At 36.4% G+C, this 24,880-nt stretch overlaps 1 protein-coding gene and 1 long non-coding RNA gene across 3 annotated transcripts in view; one reads left to right on the top strand and one right to left on the bottom strand.

Annotated features, from left to right (window-relative positions):
• angpt4 (angiopoietin 4) overlaps positions 1-24,880 on the bottom strand; it is a 259,011-nt gene that overhangs the window by 8,838 nt on the left and 225,293 nt on the right. The window contains exons 4-6 of one of the 2 annotated variants that reach the window (XR_012408236.1): positions 11,277-11,509; positions 3,202-3,337; positions 2,998-3,099 (exon numbers count right to left, since the gene is read on the bottom strand). Coding sequence is in view for 1 of the 2 variants with exons in the window: in XM_005166270.6 (XP_005166327.2) it covers positions 2,998-3,099; positions 3,225-3,337; positions 11,277-11,509 (448 nt within the window). In the remaining variant the exon portion in view is untranslated. The remainder of the gene's footprint in view (positions 1-2,997; positions 3,100-3,201; positions 3,338-11,276; positions 11,510-24,880) is intronic. The other variant, XM_005166270.6, reaches the window with a different exon arrangement.
• Positions 20,319-23,896, top strand: LOC137496026 (uncharacterized). The gene is made up of 5 exons (XR_011016097.2): positions 20,319-20,460; positions 21,007-21,195; positions 21,447-21,604; positions 22,117-22,212; positions 22,949-23,896. It is a non-coding gene; the product is annotated as an uncharacterized lncRNA (long non-coding RNA).

Raw genomic sequence — 24,880 nt, 5'->3', positions numbered from 1 at the left:
TATTTTAGATCAGGTTGCAAAGATTTATTTTTCATTTGTAGTACAGTTTCATTTGTGTATCTTTAAATGAATTGGAATGAATAATGACATTTTACCTGTTTAGAGTTTAACTGAGCCTTTAATAGTCATTTATAAGGGATTTATAAAGGATAAATAGTTATCATTTTAGATTAGGTCACAAAACTGCATGAAGTTGAGTTAATAAAGCATTTATTAACATACATAGTGACCATTAATATATGCCTAAATAATAAGACATATAAACGTTGATTTCAACAGTTTATTAATCATTTAATAGCTCATTCTGAATGATCCTAAAAACCCTCAACTACTCTTAAATACAACTGGTTTGTAAATAATGCGATACTTAATTTAGTAATGAAAAATAAATCATTAACTAAGTATGAAAACACAATTATTAAGCACATTTTAAATATGTTTGTTAGTCAAGAATGCAGCATTTGTAGCTGCATTTATAAACTGCTTACTAACGCTTACTGATGTAGAGTTAATGCTTAACAGATAATGAATCCACTATTTGTTAATGCTTAATAAATGATTTATAGTGTGTAGTCATTAAAAAGTGTTACCGAAGTAAACAGTGAGTAAATGATGACTGAATTGTTAGTTTTGGGTAAACTACCATTTTAAGGGTGTAACAGTGCACATTCATACTAAAAGATTGTGCAAATAGTACTGAGTTTGTTGAAGAACCTTTATTATTACAATAATAGTGCTGTCTATAGTTTTTAGCATTGACTGAGGTTGTTGTTATCCTTAAGAAAATGTCATTTATTTAAAAACAGAGGCAATGTATGGGTATTTTTCGATATTAAGGGGGAATTTAGCTTACTCAGCTATGACTGAAACACAAAAGTAGATGCAAGACAGCTGTTTGGATTTCTTAAAATAAATAGGCACATTGTTAGTCTTTTATTATTTGTTTCCCAGAAAAGGGTCTCATCCTTTATAGTGTTTTAGAGAAAGAAAGGCTCACAATGACTTTTGGCAAGATGAACAAAAGGCTGAAAATTGCACTATTGATTTTTACTGCTTGCTGCTCCAATTCTGCATATTTCAGCTCTGAAAAAATCAGCAAAAAGTGGCGCTATTTAATACAGATTGTACAAGCAACTGCCAATGATGCCAATCTGTCATGTACAATTTTAGCCTCGCTGCTTCATTGTGCTTTGGCTGGATTTGGAGCTTATGTCATCAGAGTTGTGCAAAATCTATACTACAAAAAATATATAAACATATTCTCTAAACATAATCAATAAATTTTTATTACCATCTACAAAAGTAAAGAGTGGTATTTGTCTAGAAAGTGGCATGATAAAGTGCTCTATGGGAGTGTGGATGGTTGCTAGGCTGTTCTGAGTTGTTGCTAGGGCATAATGGATGATTCCAAAGGATTAATGATGGTTGCTAGGGTATTTCGTTAGTTTCCAATGTGTTTTAGGTGGTTACTAAGTTGATAAGGTATAGTATTCAGGAATAATGCTAAGGTGTAGGTTATTATGGTGTTGCTAGGGTGTTCTGGATAATTACTAAGAGGTTGTTGGAAGTTGTTAAGGTATTCAGAAATAATGCTAAGATGTTGCTAAGGTGTTGCTAGGTTGTTCGGGGTTGTCACTATGGGGTTGTGGGTAGTTGTTAAGGTACAGTATTCAGATATAATATTAAGGTGTTTATTTATAAAGGTGTTGTTGGGGTGTTCTGAATCTATATAAATGGGTTATGTGGTTGCTAAGGTATTTAATGAGTTTACAAGGTGTTGTAGGTTGTAGGTGTGTTGGTTGCTAGGGTATTCTGAATGGTTACTAAAGGGTTGCAGGTAGTTGTTAAGGTATTCAGGAATAAGGATACGATGTTGGAAACTAAGGTGCTGCTAGGATGTTCTGAATGGTTACTACAAGGTTGTTGAGTGGTTGCTAAAGGGTTTTGGGTGGTTGCTAGAGTGTTCTGGGTTGTTATTAAGGGGCTGTGGGTAGTTGTTAAGGTACAGTATTCAGGAATAATGCTAAGGTGTTGGTTACTAAGGTGTTGCTAGGGTGTTCTGGATGGTTACTAAGGGGTTGTTGAGTAGTTCCTTAGGATTTTTGGGCAGTTTCTAGTATGTTCTGGCTTGATAATAAGGGATCGTGGGTAATTGTTAAGGTACAGTATTCAGGGATAAGGTGTTGGTTACTAAGGCGTTGCTAGGGTGTTATAAATGGTTAACAAGGGGTTGTTGAGTGTTTACTAAGAGGTTTTGGGTGGTTGCTACAGTGTTCAGGGTGGTTACAAAGGGGTTGTGGGTAGTTGTTAAGGTACAGTATTCAAGAATAATGCTAAGGTGTTGGTAACTAAGGTGTTGCTAGGGTGTTCTGGGTGGTTACTAAGGTGTTGCTGAGTGGTTGCTAAGACTTTTGGGTGGTTGCTAGACTGTTCTGGGTTGTTACAAAAGGGTTGTGGGTAGTTGTAAAGGTACAATATTCAGGAATAATGCTAAAATGTTGGTTACTAAGGTGTTGCTATGATGTTCTGAGTTGTTATTAAGGGGTTGTTGAGTGGTTGCTTAGGAGTTTGGGGTGATTTCTAGGATGTTCTGGGTTGTTACAAAGGGATTGTGGGTGCTTGGTGGGCTGTTCTAAATGGTTACTAAGGAGTTATAAGTTGTTGTTAAGATATTCTAAGTGGTTGCTAAGCTGTTCTGAATGGTTACTAAGGGGCTTCTGGAGTATTCTGAATGGTTACTAAGGAGTAGCTAATGCATTCTGGGTGGTTGCTAGGCCAGTTTCTAGGCCTGAGAAACTGGTTACTAAGGGATTGGAAATGGCTGCTAAGGTGTTCTGGATGGTTGCAATGGGTTTTTTGGATGGTTGCTATGGTGTTGTGTGTGGTTTCTAGGCTATTCTGTAAGGTTGCCAAGGTATTGTAGGATGTTGCTATTCAATACTAGATGGTTGCAATGAAGCTCTATAATACACATTAGAATGTAATATATCCACTCACCAGCTTGTAGTCTTTCCAGCCTTTCTGGAAGTTCACACTTCCATTGGCTCTGTGCTGGAATACAGTCCAGCCACCTCCACTTGTCACCATATCACAGAAGACCTGTCAGAAGCATACGATACGTCTCAGTCTCACTCTCTTACATTTAAGCTGTTCCTCATTCTGTATGTCACAGCCAGGATATATCGCACTGATTCCCCATACTTGTGAAAGAACGCATCCCACACCTTGGTTGGCTCCGTCATGTCTCCGATGTAAATGTGGTAGACGCCGCTGGTGTTGTGACCGGATTTATAGGCCTCAGCACAGTCTCGGAAACGCTGCTCATTTGGCGTAATGCCTGTCAGGGAGAAATACAGACGCTCTGAGATTCATAGTTTAGAAGGAAGGCAAGGAAGAGCCAACAAAAGGCCATTGTGGCATAGCTGAAAGTGTATTCGTACAAGTACTAGGATACTCTTATTTGAATACAGCCTTAATTTAGTTCACTTAAAATAAACTGTGAAAAAAATACAAATAAAATAAAAATAATTGACGAGGCAGTGGCGCAGTAGGTAGTGCTGTCGCCTCACAGCAAGAAGGTCGCTGGGTCGCTGATTCGAACTTCGGCTCAGTTGGTGTTTCTGTGTGAAGTTTGCATGTTCTCCCTGCCTGGTTGCAGCTGGAAGGGCATCCGCTGCATAAAAAAACTTGCTGAATAAGTTGGCGGTTCATTCCGCTGTGGTGACCCCGGATTAATAAAGGGACTAAGCCAACAAGAAAATGAATAAATGAATAATAATAATGGTGACACACTCCATAATAAGGTTTCATTAGTTAATGTTAGTTAACATATTTACTAATGTGAACTAAGAATGCCCAATACTTTCATTCATTTTCCTTCAGCTTAGTCCCTTATTCATCAGGGATCACCACAGCGGAAAGAACTGCCAACTATTCCACCATATGTTTTACACAGCAGATGCCTTCCAGCTGCAACCCAGTACTGGGAAACACCCATACACACTTTCATTCAAACACACACTCATAAACTACAACTATTTTAGTTTATTCAATTCATCTACAGTGCGTGTCTTTGGACTGTGGGGGAAACTGGAGCACCCGGAGGAAACCCAACACAGGGAGAACATGCAAACTCTACACAGAAATGCCAACTGGTCCAGCCGGGACTCGAACCAGCGACCTTCTTGCTGTGAGCTGACAGTGCTAACCACTAAACCACCATTATTGATTAATCATAGTTCAACATTTACTAAAGTATTATTAAAATCCAAATTCATGTTTGTAAACATTAGTTAATGCACTGTGTGTTAACATGAACTATAACATTGAAGAATTTTATTTTCATTAATTAAAGCAAAATTAATAAATATGGCAATAAATGTATTGTTCATTGTTTGTTTGTAAATAAATTAACTAACAATAATTAATACAGCCCCATTGTAAAATGTTACCATAGCGATAATAATAATAATAATAATAATAATAATAATAAAATAATAATAATGAAATAATAATAATAATAATAATTATTATTATTATAAAATAATATTAATAATAAAATAATAATATAAATAATAATAATAATAACTATTATTATTATTATTATTGTTATTAATAAATAATTATAATAATATAATAACTATAAAATATTACTAATAATAAAATAATGTTAACAATAATAAAATAATACTAATAATAAAAAACAATAATAACAATAAATAAATAAATAAATAAATAAATAAATATATAAATAAATAAAACATTACAACCAATTGACATTGGTTGTCTTTGTATAACAATGTCAAGTGTATTGTCCCTGTTAAAAAACAAGCAAAATAAAAAAATAAATAAAAACAAATAATAATAATGATTAAGTAAAAAAAGCTGTAAAAAACACAATAAAATATCTAAAACATATCTAAAGTTAAAACAAAAACAGAAAATATATAAAACATACATTAATAAATATTGGTGACGATCTAAAATAACACTGATTCATATTGTAACTAACGTCATATTACAGGTAGAATGTTTAAAAAAAGAAATCATTACCTGAACTGAAATAAAAACATAGCACCACACTTTGCTTTACGGTACAATTCCCACTAATGATAAGCCATTAAATAGAATTGTGCCCTCAGTAAACTACTAGCTTTTTATAATTTTTTTAATTTTAAGTAATATTACTACAAAAAAGTACTAATGAACAGCTAATATCTTAATAATAGAAAGCTAATAAGCCACTAATAAATAATAAAAACTAGTAACACTAAAGTGTTACTGAAAAAAGAAATATAAATCATACTTAAATAACTACTAATCAACTAACATCATATCATGGAAAATTAAAAAAAAAAAACAATTGTTAAAGGTTCAATGAAGTGCTTTGAAATGTGCATTTTCATACAACGTCTGATGTAATCTCAACCGAAATATACACACAGGCCACTTTATTAGGTATATTTGTCTAACTGCTCGTTAATGCAAATTTCTAATCAGCCAATCACATGGCAGCAACTCAATGCATTTAGGCATGTAGACATGATAAAGATGATCTGCTGCAGTTCAAATCAAGCATCAGAATGGGGAAGAAAGCTGATTTAGGTGACTTTGAATGTGGCATGGTTGTTGGTGCCAAATGGGCTGGTCTGAGTATTCAAGAACCTGCAGAAAATATCCAGTGAGCTGCAGTTCTGTGGGCACAAATGCTGTGTTGATGCCAGAGAGACAGAGGAGAATGGTCAGACTGGTTCCAGCTGATAGAAAGGCAACAGTACCTTAAATAACCACTCTTGACAACCGAGGTATGCAGAAGAGCATCTCTGAATGCACAACACGTCCAACCTTGAGGTGGATGGGCTACAGCAGCAGAAGACCACACCGGGTGCCACTCCTGTCAGCTAAGAACAGGAAACTGAGGCTACAATTCACACAGGCTCACCAAAATTGGTCAATAGAAGATTGGAAAAACATTGACTGGTCTGATGAGTCTCGATTTCTGCTGCGACATTCGGATTGTAGGGTCAGAATTTGGCGTCGACAACATGAAAGCATGGATCCACCAAGCCTTGTATAAACAGTTCAGGCTGATGGTAGTGGTGTAATGGTCTAGGGGATATTTTCACACATTGGGCCCATTAGCACCAATCGAGCATCATGTCATCTTAAAGGGAGAAGGGCATGTCTGATACTAGAGAGCTTTAAATTGGTCACGATTTGATGAAAAACTGAAATATGAGTAAACGTGAACATTTTAGTGACAAGCCCTACATGTTTATATCAGTTTTTAAATCTTCTAAATGCAAATTTTGGCACTGTTTTGGTGCGTACTATGTAATGTAATGTAATGTAATGTGTATTTATATAGCGCATTTATTGTGTATGGCCATACACCCAAAGCGCTTCACAATCATGAGGGGGGGGGGTCTCTTCACACCACCACCAGTGTGCAGCATCCACTTGGATGATGCGACGGCAGCCACATGACAACGGCGCCAGTGCGCTCACCACACATCAGCTATTGGTGGAGAGGAGAGACAGTGATAGAGCCAATTCGGTGATCGTAAGGGCCGATAGAGGGACTTTGGCCAGGACACCGGGGTTACATCCCTGCTCTTTCACAAGAAGTGCCATGGGATTTTTAATGACCACAGAGAGTCAGGACCTCGGTTTAACGTCTCATCCGAAAGACAACGCCCACTGACAGTGTAGTGTCCCCTTCACTTTTACTGGTGCATTAGGACTCACACAGACCACAGGTTGAGTGCCCCCTGCTGGCCTCACTAACACCACTTCCAACAGCAACCTAGTGTTCCCTAGTGGTCTCCCATCCAGGTACTGACCAGGCTCAGCCCTGCTTAGCTTCAGTGAGTAACTGGTCTTGGGCTGCAGAGTGACATGGCTGTGGCAGATACTGGCTTATAGATATCCTAAAAATTAACAGTACTAATACTAACATCTAAAACATTATATTTTAATTTCATGGGACCTTTAAACAATTAAAACAAATCTCAATCATACTTAAAAAAGACTAATTAATAATATATGTATGACTCAATGATAAACGATGTGGATTTTTGTGCAGAAACCTCACATGCTCAATTTGTCTTGTGAATTCGCCACACAGTGTGACAACAAAAACGATGTGGCTTCTACTGTGAAAGGAACCAGATTTAAATTAATTATGTGACCTCAACTTTTCAAATATGAAGTCCGCAGTGATCTACTTTCGAAATGAGTCATTTAATCGCTGCTTTGTTCATGGTGCATCTGAGAGAGTGTTTATTTTTAACATTGGGTACATTCGGTTCTTCATTTATAATCTGTCATGTCTTCTGTCCGTATAAAATGCTGCAGTCTTGATTTAGCTTATCAGTGTATGTTGTGACGCATGTGAACTTCATCCAAGACACGAGAGCTCGCTGCCAAAGACATCACTAGCGAGAGCTTATCCCCCTCTCTCCATGAATCACGGCGGCTCCATTTATCATTAGTGTCACTGTTAATTAACCACAACTTTCAGGTCATGTTAAGAATCGAATCTGCCACCAGATTTAAAAGCTGTCGCATGAGCAAGAATCAGACATGTCTGTCATTCTCAGACAAGTAACCTGACCTCGTAATCAAAAATGAGGTCAGATCGGATCAGCGAAGCACAATTAACATTAGCAAGTTTCAATTTATAAATTTAAAACCCGAATCATGAATAAACAAGCATAAATATTTTCAACTCAAGCTCATTCTGGAAACATAGCCCCGCGGACGTTTCTGGAGACCGTGATTTACGTGGCCGGAGGTACGTACGTCCGCGTTTAGTTTTTTTTGAGCGAACGCTGCGGGGCGGTGTGGCGCCGCTCCACTCCTCCTCTTCGCGCTCGCCGGCCGACGGCTCGCCTCCGAGTGGAGGGCTTTCCCGAAGCAACCAGTTTGTCCGCTTCGCTCACAGTGTTGCGTCGGCGGAGCGGAGGCCCCGGAGGAGGAGGAGCCGGCCGCGGGGACGACGACCAGGATCGAGTCAGGGGAACAGCGGATCAAGAAATCAGGTAAGATGAAAAACAGAATCTGAAAAATAAGGGCGAGAATGTGGCGGGATCCGAAAATGCGGTCGAAATCGAATATGAGGGCTTTTGCTTTTTTTTTTCTGGACGGCTTTTGCAAACCGTCGCTCGGATTTAGGAAAGGAGGAGGAGGAAGAGGAGGGCGGCCAGCTCGGCCGATCTGGCAGTTTTTCGCGCGAGAACGGCGCGGGTGCAAACGTGGATCCGCGAAAACAAAAAGCGCTCGAATACGTACCTCCCGGGATGTATCTCGCGGTCTGCAGAAACGTCCACGGGGTTACGTTTCCACAATGAGCCCGAGTTGATTATTTCCTCAAAAGACCTAAACAAATACGTCTTACACTGAAAAAAATGACTTAGAACCAACTTAAAAAATTACTTTAATCGCATACAGCTAAAAAACAATATGAAAGTATAATGGTATGGTACGGTACGATTCGGTACGGTTTTATGGCCGTTTCCACTGTCACATGGCACACCGAATCAAACTGTATCGTACAACTTTTTGGTCACCCTTTGCAAAGGGTACCAAGGGTACCAAAAGGCAGAGCTAGACGCGCAGCTGAACGCTATTGGTTTACAGAAATATGTCATTCGCTCACGCGACAAGCCAGAATGAAAACAAAGGAACCGCCATGTTTTAGATACACAGCCGAGACATTATACTGTAATAATATTTACATATAATAACGAGCCATGGTCGACCCGAGCTCAAACAAACCTTGTCGTTGTCTTGATTAACAGCCACAAAACCCAGAAGAAGATCAGATTCTACCCTGTGCCCCGTAGTTTTTACGAGCCAGTTTAAAGCACGAGCGGTTTCGCTTTCTTGCTTGCGATCGCGTGCGCGTCTGTATTTGATATAACCAACTTCTTGAGCTGATGATAATAATGCAGGTGGAATGAAACTTATAATCTGAATGAAATCAGAAGGAAAATCTTGTCCTTTATTGCAAATAATAAATGGATGTTTTATTTTAAGGCAAAATTATAATTCTTTTTTCATTAATAAGTGTTATAAAAATAGACTAAATTTTATAAAAGGAAAGTGTTCAGTATTTCAGCACATAAGAGCAAGTAATAAAATATAGTCTATATTTCATTGCACTCAGCAGCTATGCACTAATAAAGCTCTTCAAGTATTTAAAATTTCCTTTTTTAATTTTACCACGTCATATAAAAACAAACACTTGTTTGAGGACACAGAACACATTTTGAAAAAAAGGTTGCCTCATTTCTGCTTTCACTCATCATTAATTTAATATTAATCAAAATGCTCTGTTTGCACGATTTGATTAATATTTTCATATCCAAATACTATATAAATAATATTTAAAACCTTCTCTGGTGTTTATTGTTTTTAGAAAATATCTAAAATCTTTTTTTCAGACAGGCTTTTGAAAAACTAAAGTTTAAAATGGCTTTAAAAAAGTTGGATTTGTATATAGTACCTAAATTGTTCTAGCTAGCTTTTGTTAGTTTTATATTGGTTTATTTATTGTGATTTTATTATATCCGATATTTGTAATTCTTTAAATTATTTCAATATAGCTTAGGCTATTTTATCAAGATATGACAATATTGTGTTGAGCCTACAAAAGAGGACACAAAAAGTTTGTAAAGTTGTAAAGTTTTATCTCTTTCTGTTGTATTCATATAGTGTATTATCTCTAAAATAAATACACAATAAAAAATATAAGAAAAAAAAAGCGCTCGCGGCATCAACAGAGCTGTGAAGGGAGCGCTCTTTTGCCTGGTCTCACATTCACATGCAGGCATCTAAATGCGCACAAACACACCCTTTAAACTTGACAAAAACTTTCGAAAACCTTTACTGTCTGCTGTGCATTTAATATGGTTTAAAGATTTTTTATGCGCTATATCAAGGAGGAAGCAGCAAAGAAAAGTCACTTATAAATTAAAACTACTTTATTATTTTATGCAACAGCCTTACATTTAAAAGGGAAACATAAGCGCGATCATGCGCAAAAAGACCCGAGCTTATAAAGCTAGATGTTTTCTTTCCAATATTTGCGGTTATTGCGGTGGGAAAACTGTGCCCGCTTCTCATTTCACTCCGCCCTGAAGCCCCAGCTGGCCCTCTTTGGCCCAAGGTATTCAGCGGCCGAAAAAGGCCGGCTTCTGGCCCCAAGAAAGCCCCGCTTTGGCCCGATTAGCACCTGGAAGTGACAGTGGAAACCCCACTGGCCTTGGCTTGCCCTGGCTCGCTCGCTTTATGCGCGATAGTGGAAACGCGGCTATTGAATGCTGATTCAGACTGTTTCACTTCATGTGTTTTAACCTAAATGATTCATTTGAAAAACAGAATCGTCTGTAAAGAGTTGTTCGCTCATTATTGTACTAGTTTTGATTCACCACAACGTAAATATAGCTGCAGCTATGTGACGTTGAGCGACCCACTGGTCAAATTATAGTTTTGACTTGGAGGAAACTGAAAAATGTCATTTATTCATTCATTCATTCATTTTCTTTTCAGCTTAGTCCCTTTATTAATCTGGGGTCGCCACAGCGGCATGAACTGCTAACTTTTCCAGCATATGTTTTACGCAGCGAATTCCCTTCCAGCTGCAACCCATCTCTGGGAAACATTCATACACTCTCATTCACACTCATACACTACAGACACTTTAGCTTACCCAATTCAACTATAGCGCATGTCTTTGGACTATGGGGGAAAGCGAAGCACCTGGAAGAAATCCACGTGAAGACTGGGAGAACATGCAAACTCCACACAGAGATGCCAACTGATCCAGCTGAGGCTCGAACCAGCGACCTTCTTGCTGTGAGGCGATCGTGCTACCTCACAGCACCACTGTGCAGCCCAAAATGTAATTTAATATTAATCAAAATACTTGTTCTGTTAAAAATGTTAAAAATGTTAAGAATCGTATCTGCCACCAAAAGCTGTTGTCTGAGCAAGAACCGGCGTGTCCATCATTAACAGACAAGTAACCTAACATCATACATACATTTAAAATGTTTACACAAATTATTCTTTAAGAAATTCCCATAGCACATTTTTGAATGTTGTTAGCTATACAACCCCAAGTCAAAAAAAGTTGGGACAGTATAGAAAATGCAAATAAAAAAAGAAAGAAGTGATCAAAAGGCTCCAAAAACAGCAAACTTATTGGTCAATCTTTCTCAAACTCAACTATCATATTCACAAACTTCAGATGACAGAATGTTTTTTCTTACCTGTCCCAGAAGACACCATGCCAATAAGTGTGTGTACAGACTTCATGAGCTGCTGATGCTGTTTCTGCAGGGCTGAGTTATTGCTGCTGGCCGCTCTCAGCTGTCTCTCTAGAGCCGTAATGGCGGCCGTCTGTCTCTTCACCAGGTCCTGCAGTCGCTCCTTCTCCTCCCTCATGTCCTCCAGCTCTGTCCTCTGCTGTGACTCCAGGACCAACACCTTACTCTCCAGATGACTGGTGGAGATGACATACAGTCGAAGTCAAAATTATTAGCCCTTCTGTGATTTTTTTTCTTTTTCAAATATTTCCCAAATGATGGTTAACAGAGCAATTTTTCACAGTAGTTCCTGTAATATTTTCTCTTCTGGAAAATGAAATTTGTTTTATTCTGGCTAGAACAAAAACAGGTTATTAAAAAAAAAAAAAAAGAACATTTTAAGGTCACAACTATTAGCCCCATTACACAATATTTTTTCAGGTGTCTACAGAACAAACCATTGTTATCCAAGAGCTGCATCCCAAATCACACACTAAACACTATGCACTAAGTACTCATGCACCTACACACTCAACAGCATAGTACATGTTTATAGTGTCGTCCCAAAGTAAACACTAAAGCTTTTTTACTTAGCGGAAATTCAAACTGTTTCCCTGAAGATGTTTGACGGTTCCCAAATCAGTGAAATAAATGACCAAAGTATCAAATAATACCTGCCATGAGTATAACCGTATTCACCATCAGGAGGTGCTATAACCGCTCTCGTAGGAGAACACTGCTCTCACCAACCAAAACAACAGTGGTGGTAAGAGTACAAAAAAATTGTACTCAATTACAAGTACTGTTACATTGCTGAAATTGTACTCAATTACAAGTAAAAGTACTGGTGTTAAAAAGTACTCAAGTAAAAGTACAAATTACTCTTCGTAAAAACTACTCAAATTACAAAATTACAAATTACTTTTTTAGCTTGGCGGTATTGGTGGAATTATCCATAAATGCGGAGTCAGACAAGATCCAGGCAGTAAAACACATTTTACATAACACATTTAAAGATGCTATAAACACTTTTAAAACTGTGTAAACAGCATTAATTATAGATAATAATTATAGAGCACCTATAGAGGAAACCCACGCCAACATGGCGAAAACATGCAAACTCCACACAGAAACACCAACTGACTCAGCCAGGGCTTGAACCAACAAACTTTTTACTTTGAGGCGATAACAATACCCACTGCGCACCATGATTATTTTACAAAAACAATGTTTTGTTATTTTGAGTATAAAGATAACAGAAATATGCACAAATGCACGACTTTTTATCATTTCAAATGATGCCTCTTTTATCTGTACGATCAATAGATGATGTAATAAATAAAAAAAAAACACTTGCAAATTATGGAGAAACTTTGTTAATTACCTAATTCGCGAACTGAACCGTCAGAAACCACAGAACAACACTGCCTAGTGCCTAAACATATTATTAATAAATATAATATCACACAAATTAAGTTATGTCTTCTTACCATAATGTTTTTTTTTTAGATTATAGATTGAAGTCTTAAAAAAAGGGTTTCTGCAGATATCATAATGTCAAATTTAAGACTTTTTAAGACCTCTTTAAGACCATAAAGTATTAAATTTAAGACCTATATCACAATATCAAAAGCATGCAAGAGAAAATGCAAAAACACTAAATTTGTGGTAAAATAAAATTATTTAAATAGAACAGTACTGAAGACAGGTTAGATGCACCATTTAAGTGCAGGAACAAAAAAACAAAGAAACAAACATTTTGAGGCTGATTTATACTTTCGCCTGGCTCCGCATTGCACACCTCCGCTGACTGTGCGCGCACCTCACGAAATGGATGAGGCTTTAATACTAGACGTGTTCGTCATTGTGATATTCTTTAAAACATCAGGGGCCAGTCAAAAGAAACCTCACTGTAAAGTCAGACGGATAAACAGAAGTAAAACGTTTTCAGAACTACGTCATATCTTTAATATTGTTCAAGATTTTAAAAATAATTATTTTTCATTATTTTTATAATTGATTATGATTACAAAGTTGGGTGACGCGGTGGGGCAGTGGGTAGCGCTCTCGACTCAAGGCAAAAAGGTCGCTGGTTCAAGCCTTGGCTGGGTCAGTTGGCATTTCTGTGTGAAGTTTGCATGTTCTCCCCGTGTTTGCGTGGGTTTGCTCAAGATGCTCCGGTTTTCCCCCTACAGTCCAAAGACATGCATTTTAGGTGAATTAGGTAAGCTAAATTGTCTGTTGTTGTAAATGAGAATGGGTTGCAGCTGGAAGGGCACCCGCTGTGTAAAACATATGCTGATAAATCATTCGGTTCATTCCGCTGTGGCGACCCCAGATTAATAAAGGAACTAAGCCAAAAAGAAAATTAATGAATGATTATAAAGTTTTATAACTATTCAAGATTTTTTAAATTAGAGTTTGATGCATCACTCACTTGTGTTCATATCTCAGACAGTTCTACCTATTAAAGTTAAATATCAATGACAACAGAACATGGGTTACTCTACAATTGTTTTTTTATTCTGGCAAGAATAATAGCAAAAAAATATATATATATTATTTTTTGCCCACTCAACAATTGACACATTATTGTCTGGCTAGTTTCTGTCCTCTACTAATGAGCTGAAAAGGCAATAATGGTCCAACAATCCTGTCCATCATCACCAATAAAGCCTAGAAATTAAGCATGAGTACACTGTAAGCCGATGGGCTCATATATTCTTTTCCAGTTATCAAATACTTAATTTGTTACTTAATTTTTGTTACATTGCTTTAACTTCAAAATGATACATCAGTTTAAAACCAATAAATGGTGAAAAAACATATTCTGTAATCTTAAAACCACCTGGGTCTCCACTTTTGCCATAGCCTCTTTTTTGTTGTAACAAACTTATCCCCCAGGTTTTTCCAAACTTTAACAAAACACTTCCTTTCCATGGCTGTTGCAATTTCTAGCCAAGAATTATTGGTCATCTGGTCATCTCTATGCTGATCACGCATGGTCGGATAGTTAAGATGTCTGTACAGTCGTACTGTTACAGACAAAATCTCTTCAAAGTGATTTAAATTCAACTCGAATCAAGCGCGGCGCCGCGCGAACTGTTCACCCGAAATCATGTCGCGCGCGTCCAAAGTTAACCTCCGCAAACACGGCGATGACGTCACATTCGCCGCGCGCACTGAGCTATTGCATGCTGGTCTTTTCTTATTTGTAGTTTTAATACTGCAAATTACAATAGGAATAGTGAAATAAAGAACTACACCACCACGAAACCAAGCAACAACAAAAAAAATTAAATGAGCATTAGGAGTAGCGTTACATGTACATCGGAAAAATAAGACCTGTGCAAACATATTTCAGACCTAGAACAGCGAACTTGAGACTTTTTAAGGCCTAAAATTTAGATGTTTATATTTTAGACATTTTAAGACCCCACGGAAACCCTGTGTAAGCCGGATGGTACAGCAGAGGGCAGGTTTCATCCACCTTTTTTGCGCTTTTTGGATATGCACATAAAAACGGTTGATGGAAACGCTATAATGCGCATATATTTTGAAAATGTGTGTGAATGGACAAACCAGCAGGCTAAGCACATTGTAACATCTAAAGTGTTGTTTTGGTCATTTTAAACCGCCTCAACCATTTCAGTATTATATTGTATTAATGACCTCCAGAATTGTCAAGAGTGCCTGCACTCCGTAGCCGCTTTTCCACTATCGTGCTGAATCGTTCTTTAAACAGAACTGTTCCATTCCGTGCCAAACCGGGCCAGACAGCACGGATACGGTTTCATTTTCCACTGTCGTGCTGCGACAAAGCTCTTTAAAACATTACACAAAACGCATCAGTAGTTGCCTTGGTAACGCAATGTAAACGGCTCCCTTTGTTCAATTAAAGTTAAATAAGAGCCGAAACTATTTATTTCTTTTTTTTTTCATAAAAGCAAAAGCAACCATGTGACTAAACACTGTTATGCCGCTCTATCAAATAGGGGTGCTAAATGTGCACCCCTATTTATTTATATGTTGCGCAGCTCTGGCTAAATTTTATTTGGAGGGAAAATTACCAAAATGTAACGTGATGATTGAAAATAATTGAAGGGGAAATAAATAATATTTAAAATCTCTGAACATAACAGAAAAATAAACAATGATAAGACAACAATAATAGTGCATTTGCATTATCGTGGCAGAAATATAATTTTGGACAGGCCTTGTCAAAAGTGAGCGGGCACTTTCACTAATAAAAACACAGCACATAAATTATTTCATTTTTAACAATTAATTAAACTACACTGCGTTTTTATATCAAAAGTTGATAATGATATAAAATATACTACATTTTGATGGTAAAATGAAACCAATTAAGCGATGGCTGTTATTTGTTTTACTATTCAAACATTAAATAACGAATGCAGCAAGTGAAATAAAAAACGAATATGAAACAACACATATATCGCAGGATTCAAAGCATATAAAGCACTATTATATTTAGCAAAATGCTGCTCTATTATCTTTTTATTTTGATCCTTTTATTTTTATTATAATAATTATTTTTGTGTTCATAATTAACTAACAAGCTGTAGGCGAATTATTGCTAGACGTTTTAGAAAATATTTGCGTAGCTATATTAAAGATCACCACAACAAAAACAAAAAAAAACACAGAAACATGTTACATGCCTCATAAATGTCATATAACTTATGTAAAACTGAATCATATAATTGCCTATAGCTGAAATGAAGAAAATTGCTCATTTTATTTTTATAAAACATTTGTAAAAACGTATTGATATTTTTTGAGTAAAAGCAATACTGACATTCAAGAATCCATATTTATTTAATTCATTCATTCTTTTGACTTATTTATTAGTGCATATGCTGTAATATAAATCATACAACAGTACCTTGGACAGTTACAGTGCCGCTCCGTAAAGCTTTCAAGCAAAGTCTTTTGGACGGCCGACATTACAACACGAACACGCCGTCCTTCAGGTGGTCTCGCCGGTATTAACAAGCTGTCCTGGCTTTGAATTAAAAAGTGCAATTATTTCCTCGTTGTTAAAAGAGTCTGCAAGTTCGTGTTCCATGGATATAGTGATGTTGTTGTGGAATTTGGACATCGACGATGCTGAGCGTGACTTTATTCGCTTTATTCGATGCGCAGCAGGAAAAAAAAGTCAGCAGCGCAAGTCGCTCTCCCGGATCAGAGCGAGTTTTGTGCTGTGAAATACAGCGCTGCGTGCAATAAACTCACATTCAGGCAGGCGAAGTAGGTCTGTATTCAAGTCAATAAAATAATAACTTTAATGAATAAAATATCTTCGTAAGAATGTGAGGAGTTATTCACTTCTCTGCCAGAGACTACTCTATGGTTTTAAAACCCTTTTCAAATCTGTATCGTTTAGACCTGGATCATTATTTTATATTGAATGTACTGTAGTTTATTGAGGATGTCTGATGACTAGCGCGCTTCTGCTGAGCCAGCTGTGGTAGCTTAGCAACCGAGTCGCGACGTCAACACACAGAATCTGTCAGCACAGTTCAGCACGGTTGTCTAACCGTGCCGAGAATTCCGGGCCGAGAACGGTTTGTAATCGTGCCGCGCCGTTCCAGGCTCAGTGGAGAAACAACCGTAACCGTACCGAAGTGTTCTTAGAACGGTTTGGCACGATAGTGGAAAAGCAGCTCGTGTCTCGCGCCTTCCAGCGCGCGTTCACTGCGTGCAGGATTGCCTTCTGATGCGCAAGTCACTTATTAAATGAAGATAATTTATTCATGCAGCTGCTCCTACTGATGCTAATTCTGTTTTTACTTTTGATATTTGTCGCCAGTTAATCAGGTGGCAATTTTGTTCTCTTTGACTTGTTGGACAGAAACGCTGCTTTATTTGCAGTCTTTTATGCGATATTCCAGTTTTGGGCATACATTTAATTAGCATTTTAGATGATACCAGCTATTCACATCAGCACAGCTGTCCCCTTTTTTCCCTATGTACCTGTAGGTTAACAGCTCCTCCAGGTGTGGCAATGGGCATTCATCCTCTGCTATTTCTTCCTCATTTCTTCTGTCTTAAATCTCCATATGTAATTGATAACTTTGTGACTGTATGATGACGGTCACGTAAATCTGCAGTAGCCTGAACTTGTTTTTCGGTTCAAATAATGTACCAGGCTTTTTATTGGTCCGTTAAGATCAGCTTTTTTTATTGGCTACCGAAATGCTGGTCAGTGCTTGGCTGAAATATTAATTTATTTACAGTACTCTGTAACGAATTGTGATTTTAAAAGTAACAAAGTAGATTACTCAGCTTAATTTGTACTCAAGTACAAGTAAAATTACAGGCTTAAAATTCTACTCATGAAAGTACAATTACCCCAAAAATGTACTTAATTACAGTAACGTGAGTAGTTGTAATTCGTTACTCCCACCACTGCAAAACAAATAAAGTTATCTGACATGTGCGCTCGAAAGCTCCGCCCCTTCCTCTATGTGAGCAAAGCTGCGGTTGTTGAGTGCGTGAATGTCCATCATTACACACGTTTTACCGGTCGAATGAGTGCATCATCCGGTTAATTAAAGTGCACTTATTATTTTTAGAGTTTTCGGTGTAAATGCACTACTTACCCTATTTATACTACAAAAGGGTGTGGAATAGTGCACAAGTATGCGACTTGGGACGCACCTAATGATTTGCCTGATTACCCTAAAGGGGATCACACACCAGATGTGGTGCTTGGCGACGCACCGCAACCCACCACGCATCGCCATGCATTTTAGAATTCTAAACAAAGGTTTCAATCAGGGTAAACACACTGACGCCGCAAGTCGGCGACAGTGTACGGCACCCAACCACGACTCAAGCGGAGCATGCAGTGTGCGACCTGCTTAATTTGCCTAGTTAACCTTCTTGCTGTGAGGCAACCATGCTAACCACTGAGCCACCGTGGAGCCACTAATTTAAGATTAAATAAAATTTGATAGTTTAGACCGAAGTTAAATGATAACAAATTACTCTATCTTTTTAAGTTGGTTCAAAGTGTCATTTATTTCAGTGTAAATTTAAACTGAAATTTAACTAAAGTTTAACTTTATTTGTGTTGGAAAAATTCTTATCTGTGACCTTACCCAAAACGTAAACACAACTACTACCTTACTAACTATTAATAAGCAGCTTATTAGTAGTTTATTGAGCTAATAGTCTTAGTTGGTTTGTTAATAGCATAAATTCTACCCTAAAATAAAGTGTTACCTTTCATTTATTTTTAAATTTTTTGCTGAATCTCTGCCCAGAACACACTAGCAACTGACCAAAATACCATAGCAACTGCATAGTAATCCTGTAGATCTCACAAACAACCATATATCCAACTGTATTCACCTTATTCTCTGTGTACGAGAGGGCGCAGCCATTTGACTCTTTTTGGCTGGAGACTTCCAGTCTCATTCACTCCAATTCATTTTTAGACGTTTAAAAAGGCTTGTTTTGCTGCTTAATGTCAGACATCCCAAGTCTCCCGGAAGTTGCGGGAGTATCCCTCAAATGCATAGACACTCCCGGATGCCCGCAAATGAATGATAATCTCACGGAAATTGCTACTACAAGCTGGGAAAACGTCAGATAAACATGCCAATGCAATTAACGTTATAGCTGAATAAATCTAATATTTACACATGTGCTTGAGGAAGGAATAATGCACTGTAAAAACGCCAACTTTCAAAAAGTCCTCTGAACAAAGATTAATAAGTTAACTGAATTTAAATATTTTCATTTGAAATGCTGACAAATAATAGTTAGTTTGTTCAACAAATATGGTGCTTCAATGTGAAAAACTTAAAATATTTCGTTGAACTAATACAAAATTCTTAGTTTTGCGTTGATGCGTGCCCTTCTTGTTGGCGCATGCGCCTTAAAAGCTTCTGGCGCATGCGCAATTTACTTCCATAGCTCACTGCAGGGGGTACCTGTCACGTGCGCGCGACAAAACGAACCATCTTTCTTTCTGCGGAGCTACGTGTCAATCGTTTTCATAATCGATTGTATATAATTGTATACATGTTTTTGTGCGATGTGCTACCCATCTGACTGCCCGATCTATTTTACCAGTTTAATGATGTGAGAGACCGTGATAGAGCGGTTAAGAGTAGTGGTGGGCAAAGCGAGGCTTCGTGAAACACTGAAACAGTCGAAGCAAATGTGTCGAAGCTTCGAAACGTTTCGAAACCTCACTCTACAGTGACATTTAGTGGTCATTTTTTATATATATTGCACTGAAACAGCTTCAGCAAAGAACGATTGAACAAATTGAGGGATTAAACCCCACTTTGTGAAAGTGGAATCCTTCAAGTAACATAGTACAGTGGTTAAGGTGTCAGACATCCATGCAGGAGTAGTAGGTTTCGAAGCCAATCAGTAGCAGTTGTTTTAAAATGCTTTAATACCAGTTGGTAATGCTTTGCTCTTGTATCGTTTTGTTTCAACATTGGTCTGATATCCGAATAAACAATTTGTGAATAAATATGTCTTGTTTCTGTCTTAAAACAGGGTTGTTGCTAGATCAAAAACGGTGGCCTGAAGTTATCAAGAATTATTTATATTATTCATTAAATTTCCCATTTATTGTATTTTATTAATGTCTACCCAAACCCTAAACCCAACCATACTGTAAAAATATTTATTATTGTTTTACAGTGTTACAAAAATGATGCTAAATTGATGGCGTAAGTAACTGTAGCTGTATCCTATTTAGGCTACACAAAACAGAAACATGATTAAAATACATAAAACCATGATTTCGAAGTCGGGATTCGAACCCAAAACATCATGCTAAGCATAGAATCAATAAGCAAACCCACCGTGCTCTAAGCCATTAGAGACAGAGATAATTTGGAGACCTTGGCAGTCAAATTAGGATTCACCAGGTCTCGAAACGTTTCTAAGCTGATCGATGCTTTGAATCGCTTTAGTCACGTGACTAGGTGTTTCGAAACACTTTAGTCACGTGACTTGGGTGCTTCGGATCATGCTTCGGTGCAGTGATTCGAAACACTTGCGCTTCGGGATCTCGACACTGTGTCAAAACATCAGTTTCACGTCAGCCATCCCTAGTTAAGAGCAGGCCAACGACGTTTCTGCTAAATCATAGGTATGTATGTCTTTTTTGTTGTCATCTAACGTTATATTATTTGATATGTTGGCTTTGATGTGCGCGTGTATCCTAATACGGAACTATTTGTTATAATTTAGCCGTGAGTTACTTGTTTCGTGCACTTGGTTTTGGCTATTTACATCAATAAAAGTTTAGAGTGAATGTATTTGAAACAAATAGCGATTTCAATCGAGTCATTTGCTTTAATAACTCACAATTAATACAATGAGTATCATATAACATACCAGATCAGGTATCCAAGTCAAATATAACATGTCCTGTTTATCTAGATTGCTGTCAGCATTGCGCACATCATAACCTTTTTTCCCTTCGAACCAGAGCCAGTGGAACAAACGGTGACGTGTTTAACTGTGTAATTTGTGTGAAAATCGTGTGATTTTCATGTAATTCATTGCTTGATTTGTTAGCTCGACTAAATGTCTATCATATTCAGACCAACTTGCTTTAACAGTCAGCTAGCTTTTATTTACATAAAAAATATAAAGGGCTAAATATATATTTTTCTTTCTTTTTGCTCAAAAGGACTGAAATATTGACAATGACATAATTCAATGCAAGATTTCCTTGAGGAGGTGAGACTTGTTATCATCAGTGAAATTTGACGGTCATTCACCAGCAGATGCAAGAAACCTTTTCTCTTTGCCCAAAAGAAGTTGTTGAGATTTAGCCAGGAAGAAATTAGAGAGAGATAACCTGGACTTTAAGGAAGAGGTAAGTCACTATATTGCAATTGCTTTGGTTTCATTCAAGGTAGTAATGATAATGCTAAAAATAACAAACAACATTATTATTATAGGTAATTCAAAATACATCTGTATTCAGCATTTGAACATTTAAATATTTACATTTACATATATATATATATATATATATATATATATATATATATATATATATATATATATATATATATATATATTATGTGTAAAAATTAATATGTATGTTTTTTTTGTATATTGTAGATCTGCACAGAGTTTTCTCAGATCTGTAATGTAGATCTCCTGAGACAGTTAATCGAGTGACTTGATAAATATACAGCACCTCTCCTGAAACTCTACAGAAAAGAAGGGATTCAATGGGTCCAGAGATGGATACAACTTTAAACAAGATGGATGAGCAGGTACTCATTAAGATTTTTTTTTTCTTATACACCCGTCTGATGTTTTTAACATGTGCAACATATTTTGTCCTGTCAAGAATTTCATGCTCAGGTAATACAGTCTAATAAAACGTAATTGCAACAATTTAATTGTCCAGCCCTTTTGCATTAATTTTAATTGTGTCAAGTTGTGTTTTGATTGTGAGATGGAAGTAAGATAAATAACAGATGTTTCACTTGTTTTGAGTGACCATTTCAAATGAATACATTCAAAGAGGAAAATAGAAAATAATAGCTGTAGTTTTTAACTCAAAGTAATTGTCACATGAAACTAAACATTTTTCTAAATTTGCCAACACAACCATTATCAAATTCCATTGTATGGAAACCACAAAATTCTTTTTTAAAAATAAAGCCATGTGTTTTTTCAACAGCATGAATAAAATACTATGCTCATTTAAATGTACTAAGTACATTTTTACTTACAAAACAATAAGATTGTAAAACACCCTTTGTAAATGACTTTCCTTTAGGTCACTGATATTGTCACCGATCGAGAAAGAGCAGCTCTTGAGGGATTGCCAATTTTTCTTCGTAAAAATTCTGCTTGCTTTCTCAAGATATGTCTGGTAAGTTACCCATTTTCATACCCTATTCTACATTTATTAGTCTGCTTGGTAACACTTTTAATAGCTGCACGCTATAAATAATTTATTTAGTATTAGCGAATAGTTAATTTATTTTTTGTTAAGCATAACTCTACATGAAGTGCTCAATGATTGTATTTTTTTTAACTTTAATGATTCATTTGTATTACTAATTTAAGTATTGCATTATTTACAAACCAGTTATTTAAGAATAGTTGGTGTTTTTAAGATCATTCAGAATGCTTAAGTACACGATTAATAAACTATTCAAATTAACATTTAAATATCCTAATATTAAGGTATGTAATAATAGTTACTTTGTATGTTAGTATATGCTTTATGAGCTTAACTTCATCCAGTTGTGACCTAATCTAAAGTGAGGACTATTTATGCTTTATAAATCCCTTATGAATGACAATTAAAGGCTCAGTTATATTCTAAACAGGACAATAAACAACTTTCACAATTGAAACTGTATCAAATAAAAGTAAATCTTTGCAATTTTATGTAAAATAAAAGTTTAAAAAATTGCTAAATATTAAAAAGTTGTCAATATATTGTTCAATTATTATATATTATAGACTATTCAAAGTGTTACTGTTTGTATGTACGAAAGTATTACATGTTTTTATTTTCTTTGCATAATAGTAATAACATTAATAAGTAGTAATTAATATTACACATCAATTAATTTTCCCATTACTTAATCTCCTATAAGGACACGGACCCTGAAGACCACAGCACCAGAGATTAAAGGATTGGAATCTTCACTGTGGTGGAAGATGATAATGGCACTTCTGCATCCCTGCAATATGTGATGAACCTCGCTAAAATCTTGGAGGAGGCCATAGTACTTCAGGATATCACACATCTGCCTGCAGCCTTCGCTTACTTGTTCAGCCTCTTGTATAGACTGAATATGGAACACCCAAAAGAACTCAAATATACTTTTTAAGTGATTCAGCATGTTTTATGGAGGTTGGTGGCACATGATCTGCGAGAGTTCAGTTCATTCATTCATTCATTTTCTTTTCGGCTTAGTCCCTTTATTAATCTGGGGTCGCCACAGCGCAATGAACTTGTTTTACGCAGCGTATGCCCTTCCGGCTGCAACCCATCTCTGGAAAACATCCATACACACTCATTCACACATACACTACGGACAATTTTAGCCTACCCAATTCACCTGTGCCACACGTCTTTGGACTGTGGGGGAAACCGGAGAACCCAAAGGAAACCCACGTGAACGCAGGGAGAACATTCAAACTCCACACAGTAACGGCAACTGACCCGTGACCACTTCCTAATGTGCCACTGTTTCAATGTTTTGAGGTCTGTTTTTGGACTTTATGTACTTTGTTGACAAAAGTGCAGTACACTTTAAAGACTGTATGAATGGAGTGGCTTTTAGGGTTTACTCTGATTAGATGATTGCATATTCACCTGGTTTGAGTGTTTAGACACACTAATAGCTTGGTTTTAGTAAGGTTGCCAGTTATTTTATGTTGAGGCAGTGTACAATCTTTTCAAATCTGGAAACATTCAGTACTAGTTGTGTACAAACTAGCCCAATGCTGAACACGGCTAATGTCAAATGCTGATTTTGTATGCAAATGTTTTGGATTGTGATTTGAACACAGTTAAAAATAAAAAAAAGTGAATTGACTATTCTTGTGTATTTAATTTGAATCCTAAAAATTAATAGTAAATGCATAATGAATCAGTTTGTTTTATTTTGTTCAGTAAACTAAAAAAATCTTGTTGGGTAAACATAATCATTTTTGTTCAGTAAACAAAAGATCTTGTTGAATAAACGTGAAAATTTTTGTTCAGCAAACAAAAATATCTTGTTGGGTGAACATGATATTTTTTGTTCAGCAAACAAAAATATCCTGTTGGTTGAACATGATATTTTTTGTTCAGCAAACAAAAATATCCTGTTGGTTGAACATGATATTTTTTGTTCAGCAAACAAAAATGTCTTGTTGGGTTAACATGATATTTTTTGTTCAGCAAACAAAAATGTCTTGTTGAATGAACATGATATTTTTTGTTCAGCAAACAAAAATATCCTGTTGGTTGAACATGATATTTTTTGTTCAGCAAACAAAAATATCTTGTTGGGTGAACATGATACTTTTTGTTCAGAGAACTAAAGAATTCAACAAAATATTTTGAGTTCACTGGTCTTCAAACCCTGTTTGTTGAGTTAACTCAAAAAGCTATGTGTGATAGGTTGCCTAATTATTTTAAGTTTACTCAACTTTTTTTTTTTACAGTGTGGGGGTAGTTACAATACTATTACTATTTTCCATAACATATATGCCCTTCCATAACATTAGCTGATGTTAAAACTAACAGATAGCACTATAGATATTTATTGATTAGCAATGTTATGCCATATCTGTCAACGTTGGGATGTAAAAAATTTGGGACAACAAATAGCTTCAAATAATAGAATACATAGCAAACAATAGAAAATATTGACAATAAAATTAAATGCTAAAATTATGAAAAGCATTGGCCTATACAGAAATTAAATAAAGTTATAAAATCTGTTTAACTTTTAATTGTATTTGCATATTGATTAAAGTTACTATAGTTATTTAGTGAAGAGCAGCAGATGAATCTCTTATTGTGTTTTGCTTGA

This window comes from Danio rerio, chromosome 6 (assembly GCF_049306965.1).
Source record: "Danio rerio strain Tuebingen ecotype United States chromosome 6, GRCz12tu, whole genome shotgun sequence".
Classification (NCBI taxonomy): Eukaryota; Metazoa; Chordata; class Actinopteri; order Cypriniformes; family Danionidae; genus Danio; species Danio rerio.
Note: the sequence above shows the minus strand (reverse complement) of the source record. Positions and strands in the feature narration are given on the sequence as shown.